This window comes from Musca vetustissima, unplaced genomic scaffold, assembly GCF_032173495.1.
Source record: "Musca vetustissima isolate MV318-11 ecotype Yass unplaced genomic scaffold, APGP_CSIRO_Mvet_v1 utg7437, whole genome shotgun sequence".
Classification (NCBI taxonomy): domain Eukaryota; kingdom Metazoa; phylum Arthropoda; class Insecta; order Diptera; family Muscidae; genus Musca; species Musca vetustissima.
The window spans coordinates 80,266-99,448 of NW_026877325.1; the positions used below are offsets into that span (position 1 = coordinate 80,266).

At 34.6% G+C, this 19,183-nt stretch overlaps 3 protein-coding genes across 3 annotated transcripts; 2 read left to right on the forward strand and 1 right to left on the reverse strand.

The window, feature by feature from the left end:
* Positions 1-1,637: 1,637 nt before the first annotated feature.
* LOC133321911 (protein BCAP) lies at positions 1,638-2,896 on the forward strand. Its single transcript, XM_061530978.1, has 2 exons — positions 1,638-1,929; positions 1,989-2,896. Exons 1-2 carry the CDS (start codon positions 1,638-1,640, stop codon positions 2,894-2,896), a joined length of 1,200 nt encoding a protein of 399 aa, XP_061386962.1.
* Positions 2,897-3,044: 148 nt separating this feature from the next.
* On the reverse strand, positions 3,045-3,359 carry LOC133321920 (probable 26S proteasome complex subunit sem1). Its single transcript, XM_061530989.1, has 2 exons — positions 3,249-3,359; positions 3,045-3,175 (listed from the first exon to the last, which is right to left on the reverse strand). Exons 1-2 carry the CDS (start codon positions 3,331-3,333, stop codon positions 3,045-3,047), a joined length of 216 nt encoding a protein of 71 aa, XP_061386973.1. The 5' UTR covers positions 3,334-3,359.
* An 8,486-nt stretch (positions 3,360-11,845) lies between these two features.
* LOC133321912 (uncharacterized) lies at positions 11,846-18,755 on the forward strand. The gene is made up of 4 exons (XM_061530979.1): positions 11,846-12,484; positions 12,554-12,728; positions 12,790-13,003; positions 18,539-18,755. Exons 1-4 carry the CDS (start codon positions 11,846-11,848, stop codon positions 18,753-18,755), a joined length of 1,245 nt encoding a protein of 414 aa, XP_061386963.1.
* The last annotated feature ends 428 nt before the right edge of the window (positions 18,756-19,183 follow it).

The following is a 19,183-nucleotide window of genomic DNA, read 5'->3' on the forward strand; positions in this document are numbered from 1 at the left end:
CTTTATAGTCGACGAATAGGTGGAATGTGTCGATGTGCTTTTCGTGGGTCTTTACCAGGATTTGGCGCAGAGTGAAAATCTGGTCTAGGGTGGATTTGCCACCTTTTGCCACCCGCATTGGTATTGTCAAATAATGTCATTGACCATTGGCTTCAGTCGTTCACACAGTACGCTGGATAACACTTTACATGCAATGGGAAGGAGTCTGAAAGAGGGAAAAACATACGAGGATTCAGGACTGACATGTTAAGTTGGCTTTGTATGAAATTGTATGAAATTTTACAATAAAAGAAGCCAACTTAACATGCCAATCCTGAAATCCTCTTATGTGTTTCCCCCCTTATTCCTCTATAGTTGGCACATATCGAATTGTCTCCTTTTTTGTGCCACATTGTACTAATCTGTTGGTGCATGTTCCTGACCATCATCTGACCAAGGGCCTTGAATAGTTCGGCTGGTAATCCGCACCGTTATGTGTCATCGATGAAAAAACCCTTACCGCGACCATTCTGCTTAGCCCTTTAACGCACATCAACTTCAAGAGCTGGTGTCAAATTTTCCGTGTGGTTGCTGTATTTTCGATAACAAATAACACAAAGGATAAGGCAGGGGATCCTTTCTGCTTATGCCTTTAAAACGCCGCGTTTTTTTTTTGTGCGAGATCTATTCTATATGGCTGGGGCCTGAAGTATATATATATACACTCTACCATTTTTGAAAGGCACTCTTGACCAAATTTTGCTTTTTTGATAGTGTGGCATCTCATGTTTGTCATTCATCAGCAACCACAAAAATATTTATGGTTGTTGGCATGATCCAATAATAAGGTCGTCCGATAAGCCCAAATGATTTCACCCGAGCTGTCAAAATGCTTTCGATTTTGACTAAATTGTGTGAAAACGTAAACAAAATTGGTCTGTTCCCGTAATGCAAGAATCTACTAGATTTTACTATTTTCTTCGATATCATAAAGGAAAAAAGTGTTATCGTAATAAAAAATATTAGATTCTTGTAGTACGGGAACATACCAAATATTTGACAGTATGGGGGATTTTACTCCAAAATTGTCGATCACGATTGCTTCTGACACGACCTATTTATTGGATCATGGTTGTTGGACAGTCACTAATTGATAAAAAAATAACTGCCACTCAAAAGTGCAAGTGTGTACACCGCTTTAGAATTGTTTAACGGGAAGTGTGGATTTTTAAATATACATATATTTATTTTCCTTTCAAAACACAGTGACTCTTGTGGGCCTTCCTATTAAACACAATTGTCATTGATAAGTCATATATCGCTGACATACGGCAATGTTTATGGTGCTCCACCAGAGAAATCAATGACTCAAAGAACAAATGGTGGATGCTGCATTGTTAAAGGGGACATTAATTGATATCTTTTCATATTTATAATTAGTTTTATGGTCTATTGTTCTTGTATCATCGGTAATTACCCCATGATTAAAAATTGTTAATGTTTCCATTGAAGGAACATTTTCGAATTTGATAACCCTACAGTCAATCGTTTTTGATCTATAGACCCCTAAACCTCGGCGCCAAAATAGAACAGAAAGCAACAAAACAAACGAATTATTCATTTGTTTTATAAAATTTATTAAAAATCAATTTATAAAAATGCTTACCAAGGAAGATGTTGAAGGTTGGAACAAGGTGTTTGCCGATTGTCAAATAAAACAAAGTGATTTGACCCAACCCACTGAGGGTTTCCTCATAAGAGCCTTGGTTTGTTATATTCGCCGTTTTGGATACAAAGTGGAACCGCCATTTCCATTGAATAAAAGCGATACGGTGGAAAACAATCGTGAGAATCGTTTATTTCTTATACGGCTGGCACGTCAGATTGATCATTTTCTCAAGATTACCGATAAGTCGTATTCCTTTACGTATTATGAGCTGATAAGGCCAAGTAAGTTGGGCGAGATGTGTTAAGAAATAAAATAATTTAATATCCCCCTTTCATTACAGCTCCCAAAAAGACTTCACATACCTTGTATATATTATTAAATTATCTATTTTATTATAATATGTATAAGGAGGAGGTATTTAAAATGGCCCAAGAGCCAATACAAAAATACCATGAACTAAAGGCGCAGATAGAACGCCAACAACGTGAAAATGAATTGAAGGCCCAACAGTCTAATGAACTTAAAATGACTGTGGATGAGTTGACAAAGAAGTTGCCACAACTAAGAACCGAACATAGGGAATTGGCAAAACGCAAGGCCAGCCAAGACGAGTCACTACAAAAGCTAAAGGAGTCCTGCGAAGAATTGTCCGAAAGGCTAAAACATTTACACGAACAAAAGAGGAGTCTGCAGAAGAAGGTTGTGGCCGATGAGGAGTCACGTGAATTACAAAAACATATCGACAACATAAAGGCCGATATTGCACGCCACAAAGAAATGGCCAATAGCAGTGAGAATTCTCTACGCGAGCTATCCAATAGCGTGGAATTAATGCAACGCCTCAAGAAGGAAATTGAAAATGCCAGCGATATTGTGCCACTGCGTCTAATTGATCAGCTCAAGGAAACCAATAAACAACTGGAAAAAGCCATGGCTGATGAACGTACGGCCCAGGAGAGGCGCAGCATTCTCACACAAAATATCGAAGATGAGCAGCAAAAATATGAAACTCTGGAACATCAATATGTTACCAAGAAACAACAGTTCGAGGTCAAGGAAAAGGCTCACAAAGAGTCGCTGCAAACCTTGCACGAGGTGCTAAAGGAGAAAACCGATCATTTGGCTAAATTGGAGAAGGAAGAGCATGCCTTGGATGGTCAAATTGATGAGCAGAAGGATATTGCGGAATATCTTGAGGAAACTATTTCCGAGATATTAACCACCTATGTTATCAGTGAATATCAATAATCATTAAATGGAGTCGAGGAATTAGGTGTTTTTAATGTTATTATTTTTTACTTACAAAAGAATCTTCTAAAATTAAACTCTTAAATAGAAAACAATCATGAACAAAATGTTTTCCGATTTGTGAAATGAGGGCTGGTTGCATTTTTCTTTACGTTTCCATGGCTTGTTTTTCCAAATGGGCCTTCAACTGTACACTGAAGTCGTCTTCGACATTATCATCATCCCAGTTGTCTTCCCAAACATTGACTTCATCCTCATCTTCATTGACGGCATTGAAATCTGTGGTGGAGACAAGCACAACAATGCGGTGAGTCTTATTCTTCATTTTTTTGTTATTTTATTCGCAACTTACCTTCGGCTGGAAACTCCTCAAATTCATCATCTTCCTCCAACAAACCCAAATCACCTTTGGCTGTTTTCTCTTTATCGGCAGACATTATTATTTTATTTCTTGTTAGAATTTCCTTTATCTTGAAATAGTAATTCTTTGCAAAAATGCTTTACAAAGCCTTCGGTTGTACAAATTCCGGATTGTTTCTCTATTTTGACAGTGCCAATTTTGCCGTCTCACTCGGTTTTGACAGTGGCAAAATAAGGTCAACCTAATTTAAAAGCGTTCGTTTCGAACGCTGCGAATAGATGATTCGGAAGAGAGAAAAGCCGATAAAGACCAGATCGAAACGAAAATGGAAGGCAATGATCAAGTTTACGAATGAGCGTGAAGCAAAACGCAGCGGTACTCGTCATGTTTAAGGGCTAAACAGAATGTTCGCGTTGAGCGTTTTCCAGTGAGCATTCTGCTTAGCCCTTTAAGGGGCTCGCGTTAAGCCATCCGTTGCTTTATGTGTTATCGAAAATACAACATCCACAAGGAAACGATAACACAAACGCTCGAATTTGTTGTGCGCTGCGCTTCGGAGTTAAATTTTGCGTGCGTTAACGCGATAACAAAAAACGCTCAACGCGAACATTTTGTTTAGCCCTTTAGAATGACGACAATCAATGCGGGAACGAATGGAATGAAACACGGTGAAGTTAGTGGAAAACGTAACGTGCGCGACGTTAAGACGTTAGATTAAAAGTGAAACAAAAACGGATAATTCAGTTGTTCTGCACCTAAATTGTTAATATATGAAGGCTGAAGGGAGTCTTTAAGTCCAAGATGAGCTTTCTATAGACCAGTTGAATGCAGGGAGCTTAAAGCAGCATTTATAAAGGAGCGCAAAAGAAGTTTTTGTAGACGAAGTAATGGGAGACTTCTTTAAAGAACACATTAAGGACTCTTTTTATTGGTGAGTTCAAGGTCCGTTATCTTCACAGTCGACCTAAAGGCATTGCATCTTTACAGACAAGTTGGAGGGAGTCTTAAAGAGGAGTAGAAGGCAGCTTTCGTCAATGACCCAAATGGAGTTTTTAAAAGCGAACAGATTGGGGGATACGTACAGGAGTTCAGAAAGAAGACCGGAAATGTTACCAACGAGTAAAACCCCAAACCGAAGCCTTTGGTGCAGGCATTAAAGAGATGAAGATGGAAACCTGGTGACAGATACAGATAGCAAATTGAGGATCTGGAAGGGGCATTTTGCAAAGTTTCTGTTATCAAATATTGGCGGCGAAGAAGATACCCAGAATAATAGACGACGGTATAAAATGTATACCACGTAGCCAAGATGAGGTCAGAACAGCAATTAATCGGCTGAAGAACAATAAAGCAGCAAGTGCCGATGGATTGCCCGCCGAGCTATTCAACACAGGTGGTCAGATGTTTATCAGTAGCATGCACCAGAGATTAGTACAATTTGGAACCTCAGCATCATGTGCTCCGTGCACAAAAAAGGAAACAATATAATATGTGTCAACTATAGAGGAATTAGCCTTCTTCCCATCGCATATAAAGGACTATCCAGTGTGGTGTGTGAACGATTGAAGCAAATGGTCAATGACATTATTGGACCATATCAATGTGGCTTCAGGCCTGACAAATCCAACATTGGCCAGATTTTCACTCCAGATCCTGGAAAAGACCCACGATCCGCCTATTCGTCGACAATAAAGGCGCTGCATTCGACAACCCTATCCGTTCAGTGGTGTTTAAAGTCATTTCTGCGTTTGGATTTCCTGCAAAATTAATTCGGCTATGTAGGATAACTTTAACTGGTACAATGTCAGCATTTAAAGTACGAAACGACCTTTCGGAGCCTTTTTAATATCGAACGACAAGGATTCAGACAAAGTGACAGTTTGTCTCGTGTGATCTTGTTAACATCCTGCTTGAAAAGGGCATACGAGATGCAAATGTGAACAGAAATGGTACTCTGTACATCCAACCAACACATGTTACTCACCGACGACATCGACATAGTGGTTCGAACATTGCGAGCGGTAACAGCTAAAGTGTAGTAGACTCGGACCAACTGTTGAACTTGAAAATTACAGCTTCGAGGTACCGCCATAAGCAAAACTCGGACGGCTCACAAGAAAGACGCATTTATAGAGTTGATCACGCCTACGGGCCTAAAAAAATTACAAAATGGGTCTGTGTTTCGCTTAACTTGCCACTTGTTTTAGCTATCCAATCAAACTAAAAATATAAGAAAATCTCGTTACATATGGTGTATGGTCCTATACCTTATATTTTAATAGAACGTGGACTAGCTGGAGGAGGAACTGTCTCCAATATTAAAAGAGGAAAAAATAAATAACAACAGCTTGGAAATCCGTAGGAGAATAGTGTTAGCCAACAGATGTTTCTACGGTCTGAGTAAGCAACTCAAGCAAGGCCACCTCCCGCCAGACCAAACTCACACTCTACAAGGCACTGATACTGCCCGTTCTGCTATATGGACCTGAAGCATGGCTACTTGCGCAAGCAGATGAGGCAGCTTTTGGAGTGTTTGAGAGAAAATTTCTCCGAAAGATCTATGGTCTGATCTGCGTCGAATGAACCATGAGCTATACCATCTATTCTCGGACATTGACATTGTCAGACGTATCGAGCTGCAGCAGCGACTACGTTGGCTAGGGCATATTGTGAGAATGGGTGCGGATGCCCAAACTCAAAAGGCATTTAAAAGCGAATCAGCTGATCGTTCACGCAGAAGGGGAAGGCCACTATTTCGATGAAATGATCAAGTGGAAGACAACATCTCAGAACCTGTTCTCTCAAATTGTATGAGCTGCGCACAAGACCGAAGCGCCAGGAAATCTTTTTTTAAGCTCGGCTTATGGAACAAATGTTCTGCCACAAGTCAGCTAAGTATGTTCATATTTGAAAACTTATTCCTCAGTAGATTTTGAACACACGAAGATCTTCTCTGGAGGCTCATAAATAAATCTATCCATTTATGGTTATGAAATAGGATTTGACTCTAAGATCATAATGTCTGAGTTGGGGGAATGATAAGGTTTTGCTTGTCATGTTCTTTGCTATAAAAAGTAGCGAACACCACGATCACTTGTCAAAGGGTCGTGTGGCCTATTATCTGCAAGTTTTGCGTGAACAAATTTTGTTCACAATGACGTTATTCGCACGTAATTGCTAAAGCGAATTTTTATATAGACAAGATAAGATTAGATATAAAAAATTGAGATTTTTTAAATTTAATATTAAATATTCTCAATTATTGTACAAACAGACATATGAGAGAAACTGTTCTATGATCATTTTTTTTTATTACACTTTGCCTTCCAAGCCGTTGACAATTTTGTAAATTGTTGACAATTTCGCGTGTTCATGTCCGTGTTTACATATTTGTTAAACAATTGTTTTTTTTATAAAATAAATTAAATTAGTTTTTTAGCGGGTGCTAGGTGGTTTAGGTTACTATAATAACTATGAGAGCAGTTGTTTTGTTGTTGTTGTTGTTATTGTAAAAACAAATATTTGTATTATGAGCACGTCCGAACGTTATTCCTAAATGAGATTATTTTATAGACGATGACTGGCTACAAATCAATTAATGTTATCATGTTATCTGCTTCCACGGTGAGAATGATGATGGCACACGACGCTGAGGGAAAAAGAGTAATAATAGCCACAAGAGCGGACAAGATCAGCAGTGGGTCTTTAATCAAAAAAATAAACTAAAAATTCAAAAAATTTTTTTGCGAGTAAAAACAATCTCATCAGTAAATTACACGACAGCTCTTCAAATAGTATAAGTGGTGCTAACTTAAGGGGAATTTAAAATGGCAAAAAATATATTTTTAGATTTTTTAAAACAATATATTTTAAATGGCCGGTCTATAAAGTATAAGGGAGTCTTTATAGTTCAGCTGAAGGCAGTCTTTATGGACGAAGTTATGTGAAAGGGGTCTTTCACAAAGGAGCTAAATGGAGTCTTTTGTAGACGAGCTGAGTGGAGTCCTTTATCGACGAGCTAACGTGATGGAGACTTTTGTAGACGAGCTGATGGGAGTCCTTTATCGACGAGCTGAAGGGAGACTTTAGTAAAAAACTGAAGGGAGTCTTTATAGACGAGCAGAAGTGAGTTTTAATAGACCGACAGAAGCAGTCTTTATAGTTCAGCTGAAGGGACCCTTTATAGACGAGCTGAAGGAAGAAAGTCTTGAAAGACGAGGGAGGGGAAATTTATAGACATGTTAAAGCCAAAGAAGGATTTTTGTCGTCGTACTGAAGTCCATAAAAATATTTTTTAAAAAACCTCCTCTTCTTGAAATCCATAAACAAATATATATTTCTTTAAACCCCAGGCCTTGATTGAGGTCCTGAAAAATATATTATTTAATAAATCCAAGATTTTTGAGGTCCTTGTATATTTTATTGAACAATCGAAGCATATTGAGGTTCTTGAAAAAATTGTCTTTAAACAATCCTTGAAAAAATATTCTTTAAACAATCCACGCCTTGTTTGAGGCCCTAAAAAAATATTTTTTTAAACAATCCACGCCTTGTTTGAGGCCCCAAAAAAATATTCTTTAAACAATCCACGCCTTGTTTGAGGCCCTAAAAAAATATTTTTTAAACAATCCACGCCTTGTTTGAGGCCCCAAAAAAATATTCTTTAAACAATCCACGCTTTGTTTTTTGAAGCCCTTGAAAAAATTGTCTTTAACCAATCCTTGAAAAAATATTCTTTAAACAATCCACGCCTTGTTTGAGGCCCTAAAAAATATTCTTTAAACAATCCACGCCTTGTTTGAGTCCCTGAAAAAATATTAGTGTAAAATAAAAAATCGCTACATTGTCAACACCATAGTCAGAGATACGTGTATTTGATGGTCCCACTATTTACTACTTTCACATAATTTATTAGTAATTTGTTGTTGTTATTAGCATTCATTCTCATTTATTTTTTGAAAACCAAGAAAAAAAACTTGTGGGTTTCGCATTCGAATAGTTTAATTCTACACAGTCTGTTATGATCGACGGCCCTTAGCAGAGTGAATTTTTTGTCTTGTAAAAAAAACGAAACGTGCGAATTAGAAAAAATAAAACTTGTGTGACGATTTTCAAAACAAACCCGAACTCGTAACACCAGATGTAAGTTTTTATTAAACTACTCTTTGGATGACAATGGCCTACCTAATAAATAAATCGGTTTGATTGAGGAAAAAATTAATTAAGTGGACTAAATGGAGTTCGCAAAATTTGTAAATGACTGTGATAATAACTAAAAACGTTTTTTCATAATGAAAAAAATAAATAATAATAAAAATACTATACTATTACACTTTATGATTTATTAATAAAATATAGTTAATTTAAAAACTGTAAACAGTTACATAATTGTGTGATAAAGAAAGTCTGTGAAACTAAAACTGTGGTTTAAAAAACATTTAATTTTATTATTTTAAAATGAGGGATCCCAGCAAACAATGTGGAATGTAAATTAAAAAAAATACTATCGAACTTTGAGGTCTATTATAAATGTGGATTTTAAATAAATTTAAGATCTACGATAAGTGTGTAAATTTTTAAATGTTGTTTTAGGTCCAAGACTTTGTTTTGTATTTTCATTTCTTTTTTTAGAAACCCCGAAAACATATCATTGTTACATACAAAAATTCCAAAGTAAACATGTCGAAACTCTCAGTAACACATTTGCCAAGATTTCTCTCTAAACTCGCTCTCACTTACTAGACGTTCAACTTAACAAACACATCTAATTTATATTAATATTCTCCGATATTATCCAAGGCCTTTTTAATAAGGTCATCGTCCAGGGAGACCAACTGTATATCAGCTGATTCTCAAGTTTGCTGTCAAAACCAGTTATTGTGAATTGACTTCCATTTTGACATTTGACTTAGGAAGAATTAGCTTACTTTCGCATGCTGGGTGACCTTATTACAAATAAGGTTAAGGAACAGCTGATTGACAAATCAGCTGATCGAACTTGATTTATTTATAATATAAACTAAGGCCTATAAATAAGGTCGTACAGGAAGACCAGCTGGATATCTGTTGTCTCTAAAGTTGTCTGTCAAAATCATTATTGTGAATTGAGTTCCATTATGAAAATTTTTTACTTTAGACTTAGGAAGAATCAGCTGACTTTCGCATGCTGGGTGACCTTATTAATAGCTCTGATATTATCCTATTACAAATAAGGTTAAGGAACAGCTGATTGACAAATCAGCTGATCGAACTTGAATTATTTATAATATAAACCAAGGCCTATAAATAAGGTTATCCAGGAAGACCAGCTGGATATCAGCTTCCTCTTAAATTTGCTGTCAAAATCATTATTGTTAATTGACTTCCATTATAAAAACGTAAACAAAGCCCAAATTTTTGACATTAGACTTGAAAAGAATGTGAAGACTTCCGCTTGCTGGGTTACCTTCATGGTATAATAATAAAAGGTAACAGCAAGTGTTGTTGTACAAAAATCGATACAACAACCACATGGAAATTTGTTGTTGTATGTTCTACTAGTGTCAACTCATTTGACAGAAAAATGTAAACAAACAAACAAATTATCATCAAATTATTTTTATTTTGAAAATGGAATATTTTCGAATCCTCAAAATAAAAATTGAAAAACATGAATGAAAATCTATCAAATTTATATTTCTATCGCTTCCACATCTTTCCTTTAATTGAGCCAATGCCATATATGTATATGTGTAACACATATGACAATGCTGGGAATAGCGAGTAATTCCTTCAAGAAAGATTTGCTTCCTCAAACTTTCCCAGCAGGCAGATTGAGTAAATTGAATACGGGAGCACATTAATAAAGAACAATTTCAAATTGTATGCGTTCCCAATTTTCCTGTTGGGTGATTTTTATAAACATAATTTGTCAAATTCATATTGACACTAGTATTACGTTGGAATCAAATCAGCTGGGATTTGCTGTTACCTTTTATAATTGTACCATGGGCTACCTTATTAATAGATTATGATATTATACAATTAAAATAAGGTTAAGGAACAGCTGATTTGTTAATCAGATTTTGTTTAATACAATCGTTTACCGTTCAATAGTGCTTTACACAATTCTCTCTCTTTTACTGGTAAACTCCCATCAATTTGTCATCATATTTATGTTTTCGTATATTCCGTTTATACGATAAATTAAATAATTCGTTAATCATCCATGTCCAAACAATGTTGTGGAGATGCTGACGCTGTAATGAAATGTAATAGGCCATAAATAATAAATTCGCTAAATGCCAACGGCAACAAAAACCAGGAAATATTAATTAAAATATTTTTTTAAATAACGCTTGCAGACATTTTGAAATTAAAAAAAAAAACTAGTTTTCAATTTCTTTTTGTTCCATAAGTTTCTAGAATAAAAAATAAGAATATTTTGTCAAAGACTCAAACAAGGCGTGGATTTTTTAAAGAATAATTTTTGGGGAGTCAGACAAGGTGTCGATTTTTTTAAAGCATATATTTTTAAAGACTCAAACAAGACTTGGATTTTTTAAAGACTCAAACAAGGCGCGTATTTTTTAAGACCACAAAAAATGCCTTGATTTTTTCATTAAGACTTAAAATACTAAGATTTTAAATATTTGAAGATTTAAAATACTGATTTTTAAAATTTTTTGAAGCCTAAAAATACTGGGATTTTTAATTTTTTTGAATGAATTAAAACACTGGAATTTGTAAATTTTTGAAGACTTAAAATTCTGGAACAGGATTTTTTGGAAGAACACGCAGATATTTGGGGAAAAAAATATTTTAAAGACCTCAAATTACAAGGATTTTGTTAATATTTTTAAAGTCTTCAAAATACTGGTATTTTTTCATATTTTTAAAGACCTCGACATCAAAAATATTTTTTAAAGAATTCAAAATACTGGTGTTTTTTATTATTATGTTTCATTTAATTGAGGACCCCTAAATACTGGGATTTGGTTTTAAATATTTTTCAAAGACCCCAATATAAAGGTAGAATTCTCAAAGCAATTAAAAGGACAGCATGGATTTTTTATATATTGTAAATACTCCGAAATTCAAAATATTTTGTAAATACCTCTAAATATTAGGATTTTGGAAAATATTCCTTTTATACATCTCAAAATACTAGGAGTTCTTAAAGACTTTAAAATACAAGGACAAGGTCCCAAAATACAGGTATTTTTTATATTTTTTTTGCAAAGACCTCAAAATAACGGTATTTTTTAAATATATTTTTAAAGGATCTTGAAATACTAGGACTTTTTAAAGTCCTAAAAATACTGGTATTTTGTAAATAGTTTGTAAGACCTCGAATACTGTTTTTTTACAAATACTTTAAAAAATTTCAACATACAGCGATTTTTCCATAAATATTTTTCAATGATCTAAACATACTGGGATTTTTCAAAATAAACACTGTGATTTTTTTGAAAACTATTTTTTAAAGACCTCAAAATACCGGGATTTTTTGGACAAATATTTTTTAAAAACCTCAAATTACTCGGATAGTTTTTGCTTTATTTTAGTATTTAAACTAAAAACATTTCAATATTCCCCTTCTAGTTACCATGGCGGATGTACCCAGAATTGCTGACCTTGCCTCTGTAATAGAGCCCCATTTAATTGGCGGCAAATTGGTCTCCTACACAAGCCGCTATCTCACCAAGCCAGGTGAAAATTATGGCAGTGTAATGTTGGCCATAACTGCGAACATTGAAAAGCCCACCGGAGGAACCGAAGATATTCCGCTGATTGCCAAATTACCACCCATAACAAATGATTTATTTTGGCAATTATTTCAACCGGAACGTACCTGTCTAACGGAAAATGCTGTCTATCAGTATTTGAGTAAGGCTGTACGGGATATACAATTGGAGGCTGGTATGGCGGAAAATGACATTTTCGAAGGATTTCCTAAATATTATGGTAGTCGAATTTCTTTAAATCCTGAGGCGGAAAAGGTGGATCGTGATGCGGTGCTACTGCAAGAGAATTTACAAACATCCGGTTATAAGGCTGGTAATCGTCATGTTCCCTTTAATTTGCAACAGACGAAGTGTATTTTATTGGAATTGGCCAAATATCATGCTCTGCCGATAGCCTTGAGGCTCAAGAAACCGGAATATTTTGATAAATATATAAGGCCATATTTTCGTCGATTTAATATGAATAATATGCCCGAGGAGGTTAAGCAGCAAATGGATGGGGTCAGATTTTCAATTTTTTGATTATTTTTTTAATTTCAAAATTAAATAATTTTTTCTTCTTCTTTCTAGGATCTCATCAAGGAAATTTCTTTGGCCACCAACAACAATGAAAACTACATCAATCGATTTAAGGAATTAATGGAGGAATATGATGAATTTCTGACCCAACCTGATGCGGAGGATGATCTCTACACCACAATTGTCCATTGTGATTTGTGGATTAATAATTTAATGTTGAAATATGGTTCGAAATTTAACGAAAGTTTTGAAAAAAATCCAATTACATTTTCTCGATTTTTTTTCAGATGAAAATGGTCTTCCGGAAAAAGTGAAATTTGTGGATTTCCAAATTGCCCAATATGAAAGTTTGGCCCATGATATTATTTTCTTCTTGTTCTCCAGTGTAGAAGTCCCCGTATTGGAACAGCATATGGATGAATTTTTAATAATGTATTATAATGCATTTATTGAGTGCTTGAAGTCCTTGAATGTAGAGACGGATAAATACTCGTTGTTGGGGTAAGTGAAACACCACCAGATTTTTTTAAATATTATTTCAAAGATCCAAGGCTTAGATTTTTTAAAGAATATTTTTTCAGGCATCCACACAAGGCGTGGATTTTTTGAAAGAATATTTTTTCAAGCATCCACACAAGGCGTGGATTTTTTAAAGAATATTTTTTCAAGCATCCACACAAGGCGTGGATTTTTTAAAGAATATTTTTTCAAACATCCACACAAGGCGTGGATTTTTTAAAGAATATTTTTTTAAGCATCCACACAAGGCGTGGATTTTTTAAAGAATATTTTTTCAAACATCCACACAAGGCGTGGATTTTTCAAAAGAATATTTTTTCAAGCATCCACACAAGGCGTGGATTTTTTAAAGAATATTTTTTCAAGCATCCACACAAGGCGTGGATTTTTTAAAGAATATTTTTTCAAGCATCCACACAAGGCGTGGATTTTTTAAAGAATATTTTTTCAAGCATCCACACAAGGCGTGGATTTTTTAAAGAATATTTTTTCAAGCATCCACACAAGGCGTGGATTTTTTAAAGAATATTTTTTCAAGCATCCACACAAGGCGTGGATTTTTTAAAGAATATTTTTTCAAGCATCCACACAAGGCGTGGATTTTTTAAAGAATATTTTTTCAAGCATCCACACAAGGCGTGGATTTTTTAAAGAATATTTTTTCAAGCATCCACACAAGGCGTGGATTTTTTAAAGAATATTTTTTCAAGCATCCACACAAGGCGTGGATTTTTTAAAGAATATTTTTTCAAGCATCCACACAAGGCGTGGATTTTTTAAAGAATATTTTTTCAAGCATCCACACAAGGCGTGGATTTTTTAAAGAATATTTTTTCAAGCATCCACACAAGGCGTGGATTTTTTAAAGAATATTTTTTCAAGCATCCACACAAGGCGTGGATTTTTTAAAGAATATTTTTTCAAGCATCCACACAAGGCGTGGATTTTTTAAAGAATATTTTTTCAAGCATCCACACAAGGCGTGGATTTTTTAAAGAATATTTTTTCAAGCATCCACACAAGGCGTGGATTTTTTAAAGAATATTTTTTCAAGCATCCACACAAGGCGTGGATTTTTTAAAGAATATTTTTTCAAGCATCCACACAAGGCGTGGATTTTTTAAAGAATATTTTTTCAAGCATCCACACAAGGCGTGGATTTTTTAAAGAATATTTTTTCAAGCATCCACACAAGGCGTGGATTTTTTAAAGAATATTTTTTCAAGCATCCACACAAGGCGTGGATTTTTTAAAGAATATTTTTTCAAGCATCCACACAAGGCGTGGATTTTTTAAAGAATATTTTTTCAAGCATCCACACAAGGCGTGGATTTTTTAAAGAATATTTTTTCAAGCATCCACACAAGGCGTGGATTTTTTAAAGAATATTTTTTCAAGCATCCACACAAGGCGTGGATTTTTTAAAGAATATTTTTTCAAGCATCCACACAAGGCGTGGATTTTTTAAAGAATATTTTTTCAAGCATCCACACAAGGCGTGGATTTTTTAAAGAATATTTTTTCAAGCATCCACACAAGGCGTGGATTTTTTAAAGAATATTTTTTCAAGCATCCACACAAGGCGTGGATTTTTTAAAGAATATTTTTTTCAAGCATCCACACAAGGCGTGGATTTTTTAAAGAATATTTTTTCAAGCATCCACACAAGGCGTGGATTTTTTAAAGAATATTTTTTCAAGCATCCACACAAGTGGAAAATCCACACAAGGCGTAGATTTTTAAAGAATATTTTTTCAAGCATCCACACAAGTGGAAAATCCACACAAGGCGTGGATTTTTTAAAGAATATTTTTCAAGCATCCACACAAGGCGTGGATTTTTTAAAGAATATTTTTTCAAGCATCCACACAAGGCGTGGATTTTTTAAAGAATATTTTTTCAAGCATCCACACAAGGCGTGGATTTTTTAAAGAATATTTTTTCAAGCATCCACACAAGGCGTGGATTTTTTAAAGAATATTTTTTCAAGCATCCACACAAGGCGTGGATTTTTTAAAGAATATTTTTTCAAGCATCCACACAAGGCGTGGATTTTTTAAAGAATATTTTTTCAAGCATCCACACAAGGCGTGGATTTTTTAAAGAATATTTTTTCAAGCATCCACACAAGGCGTGGATTTTTTAAAGAATATTTTTTCAAGCATCCACACAAGGCGTGGATTTTTTAAAGAATATTTTTTCAAGCATCCACACAAGTGGAAAATCCACACAGGGCGTGGATTTTTTAAAGAATATTTTTTCAAGCATCCACACAAGGCGTGGATTTTTTAAAGAATATTTTTTCAAGCATCCACACAAGGCGTGGATTTTTTAAAGAATATTTTTTCAAGCATCCACACAAGGCGTGGATTTTTTAAAGAATATTTTTTCAAGCATCCACACAAGGCGTGGATTTTTTAAAGAATATTTTTTCAAGCATCCACACAAGGCGTGGATTTTTTAAAGAATATTTTTTCAAGCATCCACACAAGGCGTGGATTTTTTAAAGAATATTTTTTCAAGCATCCACACAAGGCGTGGATTTTTTAAAGAATATTTTTTCAAGCATCCACACAAGGCGTGGATTTTTTAAAGAATATTTTTTCAAGCATCCACACAAGGCGTGGATTTTTTAAAGAATATTTTTTCAAGCATCCACACAAGGCGTGGATTTTTTAAAGAATATTTTTTCAAGCATCCACACAAGGCGTGGATTTTTTAAAGAATATTTTTTCAAGCATCCACACAAGGCGTGGATTTTTTAAAGAATATTTTTTCAAGCATCCACACAAGGCGTGGATTTTTTAAAGAATATTTTTTCAAGCATCCACACAAGGCGTGGATTTTTTAAAGAATATTTTTTCAAGCATCCACACAAGGCGTGGATTTTTTAAAGAATATTTTTTCAAGCATCCACACAAGGCGTGGATTTTTTAAAGAATATTTTTTCAAGCATCCACACAAGGCGTGGATTTTTTAAAGAATATTTTTTCAAGCATCCACACAAGGCGTGGATTTTTTAAAGAATATTTTTTCAAGCATCCACACAAGGCGTGGATTTTTTAAAGAATATTTTTTCAAGCATCCACACAAGGCGTGGATTTTTTAAAGAATATTTTTTCAAGCATCCACACAAGGCGTGGATTTTTTAAAGAATATTTTTTCAAGCATCCACACAAGGCGTGGATTTTTTAAAGAATATTTTTTCAAGCATCCACACAAGGCGTGGATTTTTTAAAGAATATTTTTTCAAGCATCCACACAAGGCGTGGATTTTTTAAAGAATATTTTTTCAAGCATCCACACAAGGCGTGGATTTTTTAAAGAATATTTTTTCAAGCATCCACACAAGGCGTGGATTTTTTAAAGAATATTTTTTCAAGCATCCACACAAGGCGTGGATTTTTTAAAGAATATTTTTTCAAGCATCCACACAAGGCGTGGATTTTTTAAAGAATATTTTTTCAAGCATCCACACAAGGCGTGGATTTTTTAAAGAATATTTTTTCAAGCATCCACACAAGGCGTGGATTTTTTAAAGAATATTTTTTCAAGCATCCACACAAGGCGTGGATTTTTTAAAGAATATTTTTTCAAGCATCCACACAAGGCGTGGATTTTTTAAAGAATATTTTTTCAAGCATCCACACAAGGCGTGGATTTTTTAAAGAATATTTTTTCAAGCATCCACACAAGGCGTGGATTTTTTAAAGAATATTTTTTCAAGCATCCACACAAGGCGTGGATTTTTTAAAGAATATTTTTTCAAGCATCCACACAAGGCGTGGATTTTTTAAAGAATATTTTTTCAAGCATCCACACAAGGCGTGGATTTTTTAAAGAATATTTTTTCAAGCATCCACACAAGGCGTGGATTTTTTAAAGAATATTTTTTCAAGCATCCACACAAGGCGTGGATTTTTTAAAGAATATTTTTTCAAGCATCCACACAAGGCGTGGATTTTTTAAAGAATATTTTTTCAAGCATCCACACAAGGCGTGGATTTTTTAAAGAATATTTTTTCAAGCATCCACACAAGGCGTGGATTTTTTAAAGAATATTTTTTCAAGCATCCACACAAGGCGTGGATTTTTTAAAGAATATTTTTTCAAGCATCCACACAAGGCGTGGATTTTTTAAAGAATATTTTTTCAAGCATCCACACAAGGCGTGGATTTTTTAAAGAATATTTTTTCAAGCATCCACACAAGGCGTGGATTTTTTAAAGAATATTTTTTCAAGCATCCACACAAGGCGTGGATTTTTTAAAGAATATTTTTTCAAGCATCCACACAAGGCGTGGATTTTTTCAAGCATCCACACAAGGCGTGGATTTTTTAAAGAATATTTTTTCAAGCATCCACACAAGGCGTGGATTTTTTCAAGCATCCACACAAGGCGTGGATTTTTTAAAGAATATTTTTTCAAGCATCCACACAAGGCGTGGATTTTTTCAAGCATCCACACAAGGCGTGGATTTTTTAAAGAATATTTTTTCAAGCATCCACACAAGGCGTGGATTTTTTAAAGAATATTTTTTCAAGCATCCACACAAGGCGTGGATTTTTTAAAGAATATTTTTTCAAGCATCCACACAGGGCGTGGATTTTTAAATCCTACACAACTATGTTGTCAGGTTTTTAGCTTCGTGCAGCCCCAAAAGTTTGTAACGCCGCGAAATATTGGTCCTATACCCACGTTTAAGTATATCGATCGTCATATCTTGACTAGCTGAGTCGATCTAGACATGTGTGTCCGTCCGTCTGTCCATTATAATTATGGTTCGAACATCGCAAATTTTACATGGAGAACGGGATCGGGCTAAAGAATTAGCATTCTTGTTTTGATTGGTCAATACTTAGCGGGTCAATTGGAACCCTGACTTGTGTGTGAAAAATTACAAAATTCGTATTCTATTGCGTATATATGTGCCCCTGAAAGACATAGACCCGAGAAGTTGATGGTATGTTCAAGAAGAGTGGTTGACCTTTAAATTGATACCAATTATATGGTCGTATGTACTCAGATGTGGGAGTTACACTTAAATATTTACAAGTGTTTACGTACTTAGAGGGCGGAAATATAGCGCTGATCGCTTTGAAATTTTCCATGAGATTGCAGTTATGGTCAAGGACAAGGCCCATAATTTTATGTGATGATCAGATAATAATTTTGGGGTGAAGTGGAACGAAAACATAATTTTTTGCAGTTTTTTTTTGGAGTCGATCTATAGGCCACAATTGTAAGCCCAAAATCACAACATAACCCACGGTAAAGATAATCTGGACAAGTACAACTCTCGTCTACTGATTATTGTTGACATCTAGTCGGTCAAGAGGGTGCAAATATCACGCAATATTACCCAAGCTCATAATATAGAAACTTAGAGTTTCGTGGAAGTTGTGTAGGGTATCATATGGTCGGCCCCGTCCGACTATACTGCTCTCCTCACTGGTTTGCAAAATTTTTTTTAAAGACTTTAACTAACACCTTCTCATCTCTTTTCATTTTTCCAGTTTCATGAAGGAAATCCATCGAAGTGCTCCCATTGAAATCTGCCATGCCACTTTTATGACGAAAATTATTTTGGCCGATAACAGCACCCTACCGGATGACTACAAAGACGTGAACATGGAAGTGATTGGTAAAAATGTGGGCGGCAAAAAAATTAAAGAGAAAATTACACAAATTATACGCTTGGCGGAAAAGTTTAAACTTTTGTACAAAGAATAGCAACACTTATATAATATGCATGTAAAAAATAAAAAAAAAAAAATATTTTACTTATAAGTATCCGAATGTGAAATTATATAATATTACATAGTTAAATTGTATAATAGAAATAGATACGTATATTAAAAAAGGCAATACATTTTTAAATAAAAAAAAATATTTGATGTATACAAAGATATATAAAAATGTTTGTGAATCCCTGAAAAATATTATTTAAAAAATCCACGCCTTGTTCGTGGATCTCTGAACAAATATTGTTAAAAAATTCACGCCTTGTTTGTGGATCTCTTAAAAAATATTATTAAGCATCCTCCAATGATCATGTGCACTTGAATTAGTTTGTTTACCAAATCAAAAGTGACAGTGACCTATAAACTAGTAAATAAATAATTTTAAACTAAAATCAGATACTAGTTAATCGTTGCAAT

Excerpts from the sequence above, each read along its gene's own strand:
- LOC133321911 (XM_061530978.1), top strand. The coding sequence starts at position 1,638 with ATGCTTACCAAGGAAGATGTTGAAGGTTGGAACAAGGTGTTTGCCGAT. Across the intron at positions 1,930-1,988 it reads TTATGAGCTGATAAGGCCAA|CTCCCAAAAAGACTTCACAT; the intron begins GTAAGTTGGGCG and ends CTTTCATTACAG.
- LOC133321920 (XM_061530989.1), bottom strand. The coding sequence starts at position 3,333 with ATGTCTGCCGATAAAGAGAAAACAGCCAAAGGTGATTTGGGTTTGTTG. Across the intron at positions 3,176-3,248 it reads TGAGGAGTTTCCAGCCGAAG|ATTTCAATGCCGTCAATGAA; the intron begins GTAAGTTGCGAA and ends TCTCCACCACAG.
- LOC133321912 (XM_061530979.1), top strand. The coding sequence starts at position 11,846 with ATGGCGGATGTACCCAGAATTGCTGACCTTGCCTCTGTAATAGAGCCC. Across the intron at positions 12,485-12,553 it reads TTAAGCAGCAAATGGATGGG|GATCTCATCAAGGAAATTTC; the intron begins GTCAGATTTTCA and ends TCTTCTTTCTAG. Across the intron at positions 12,729-12,789 it reads TAATTTAATGTTGAAATATG|ATGAAAATGGTCTTCCGGAA; the intron begins GTTCGAAATTTA and ends ATTTTTTTTCAG.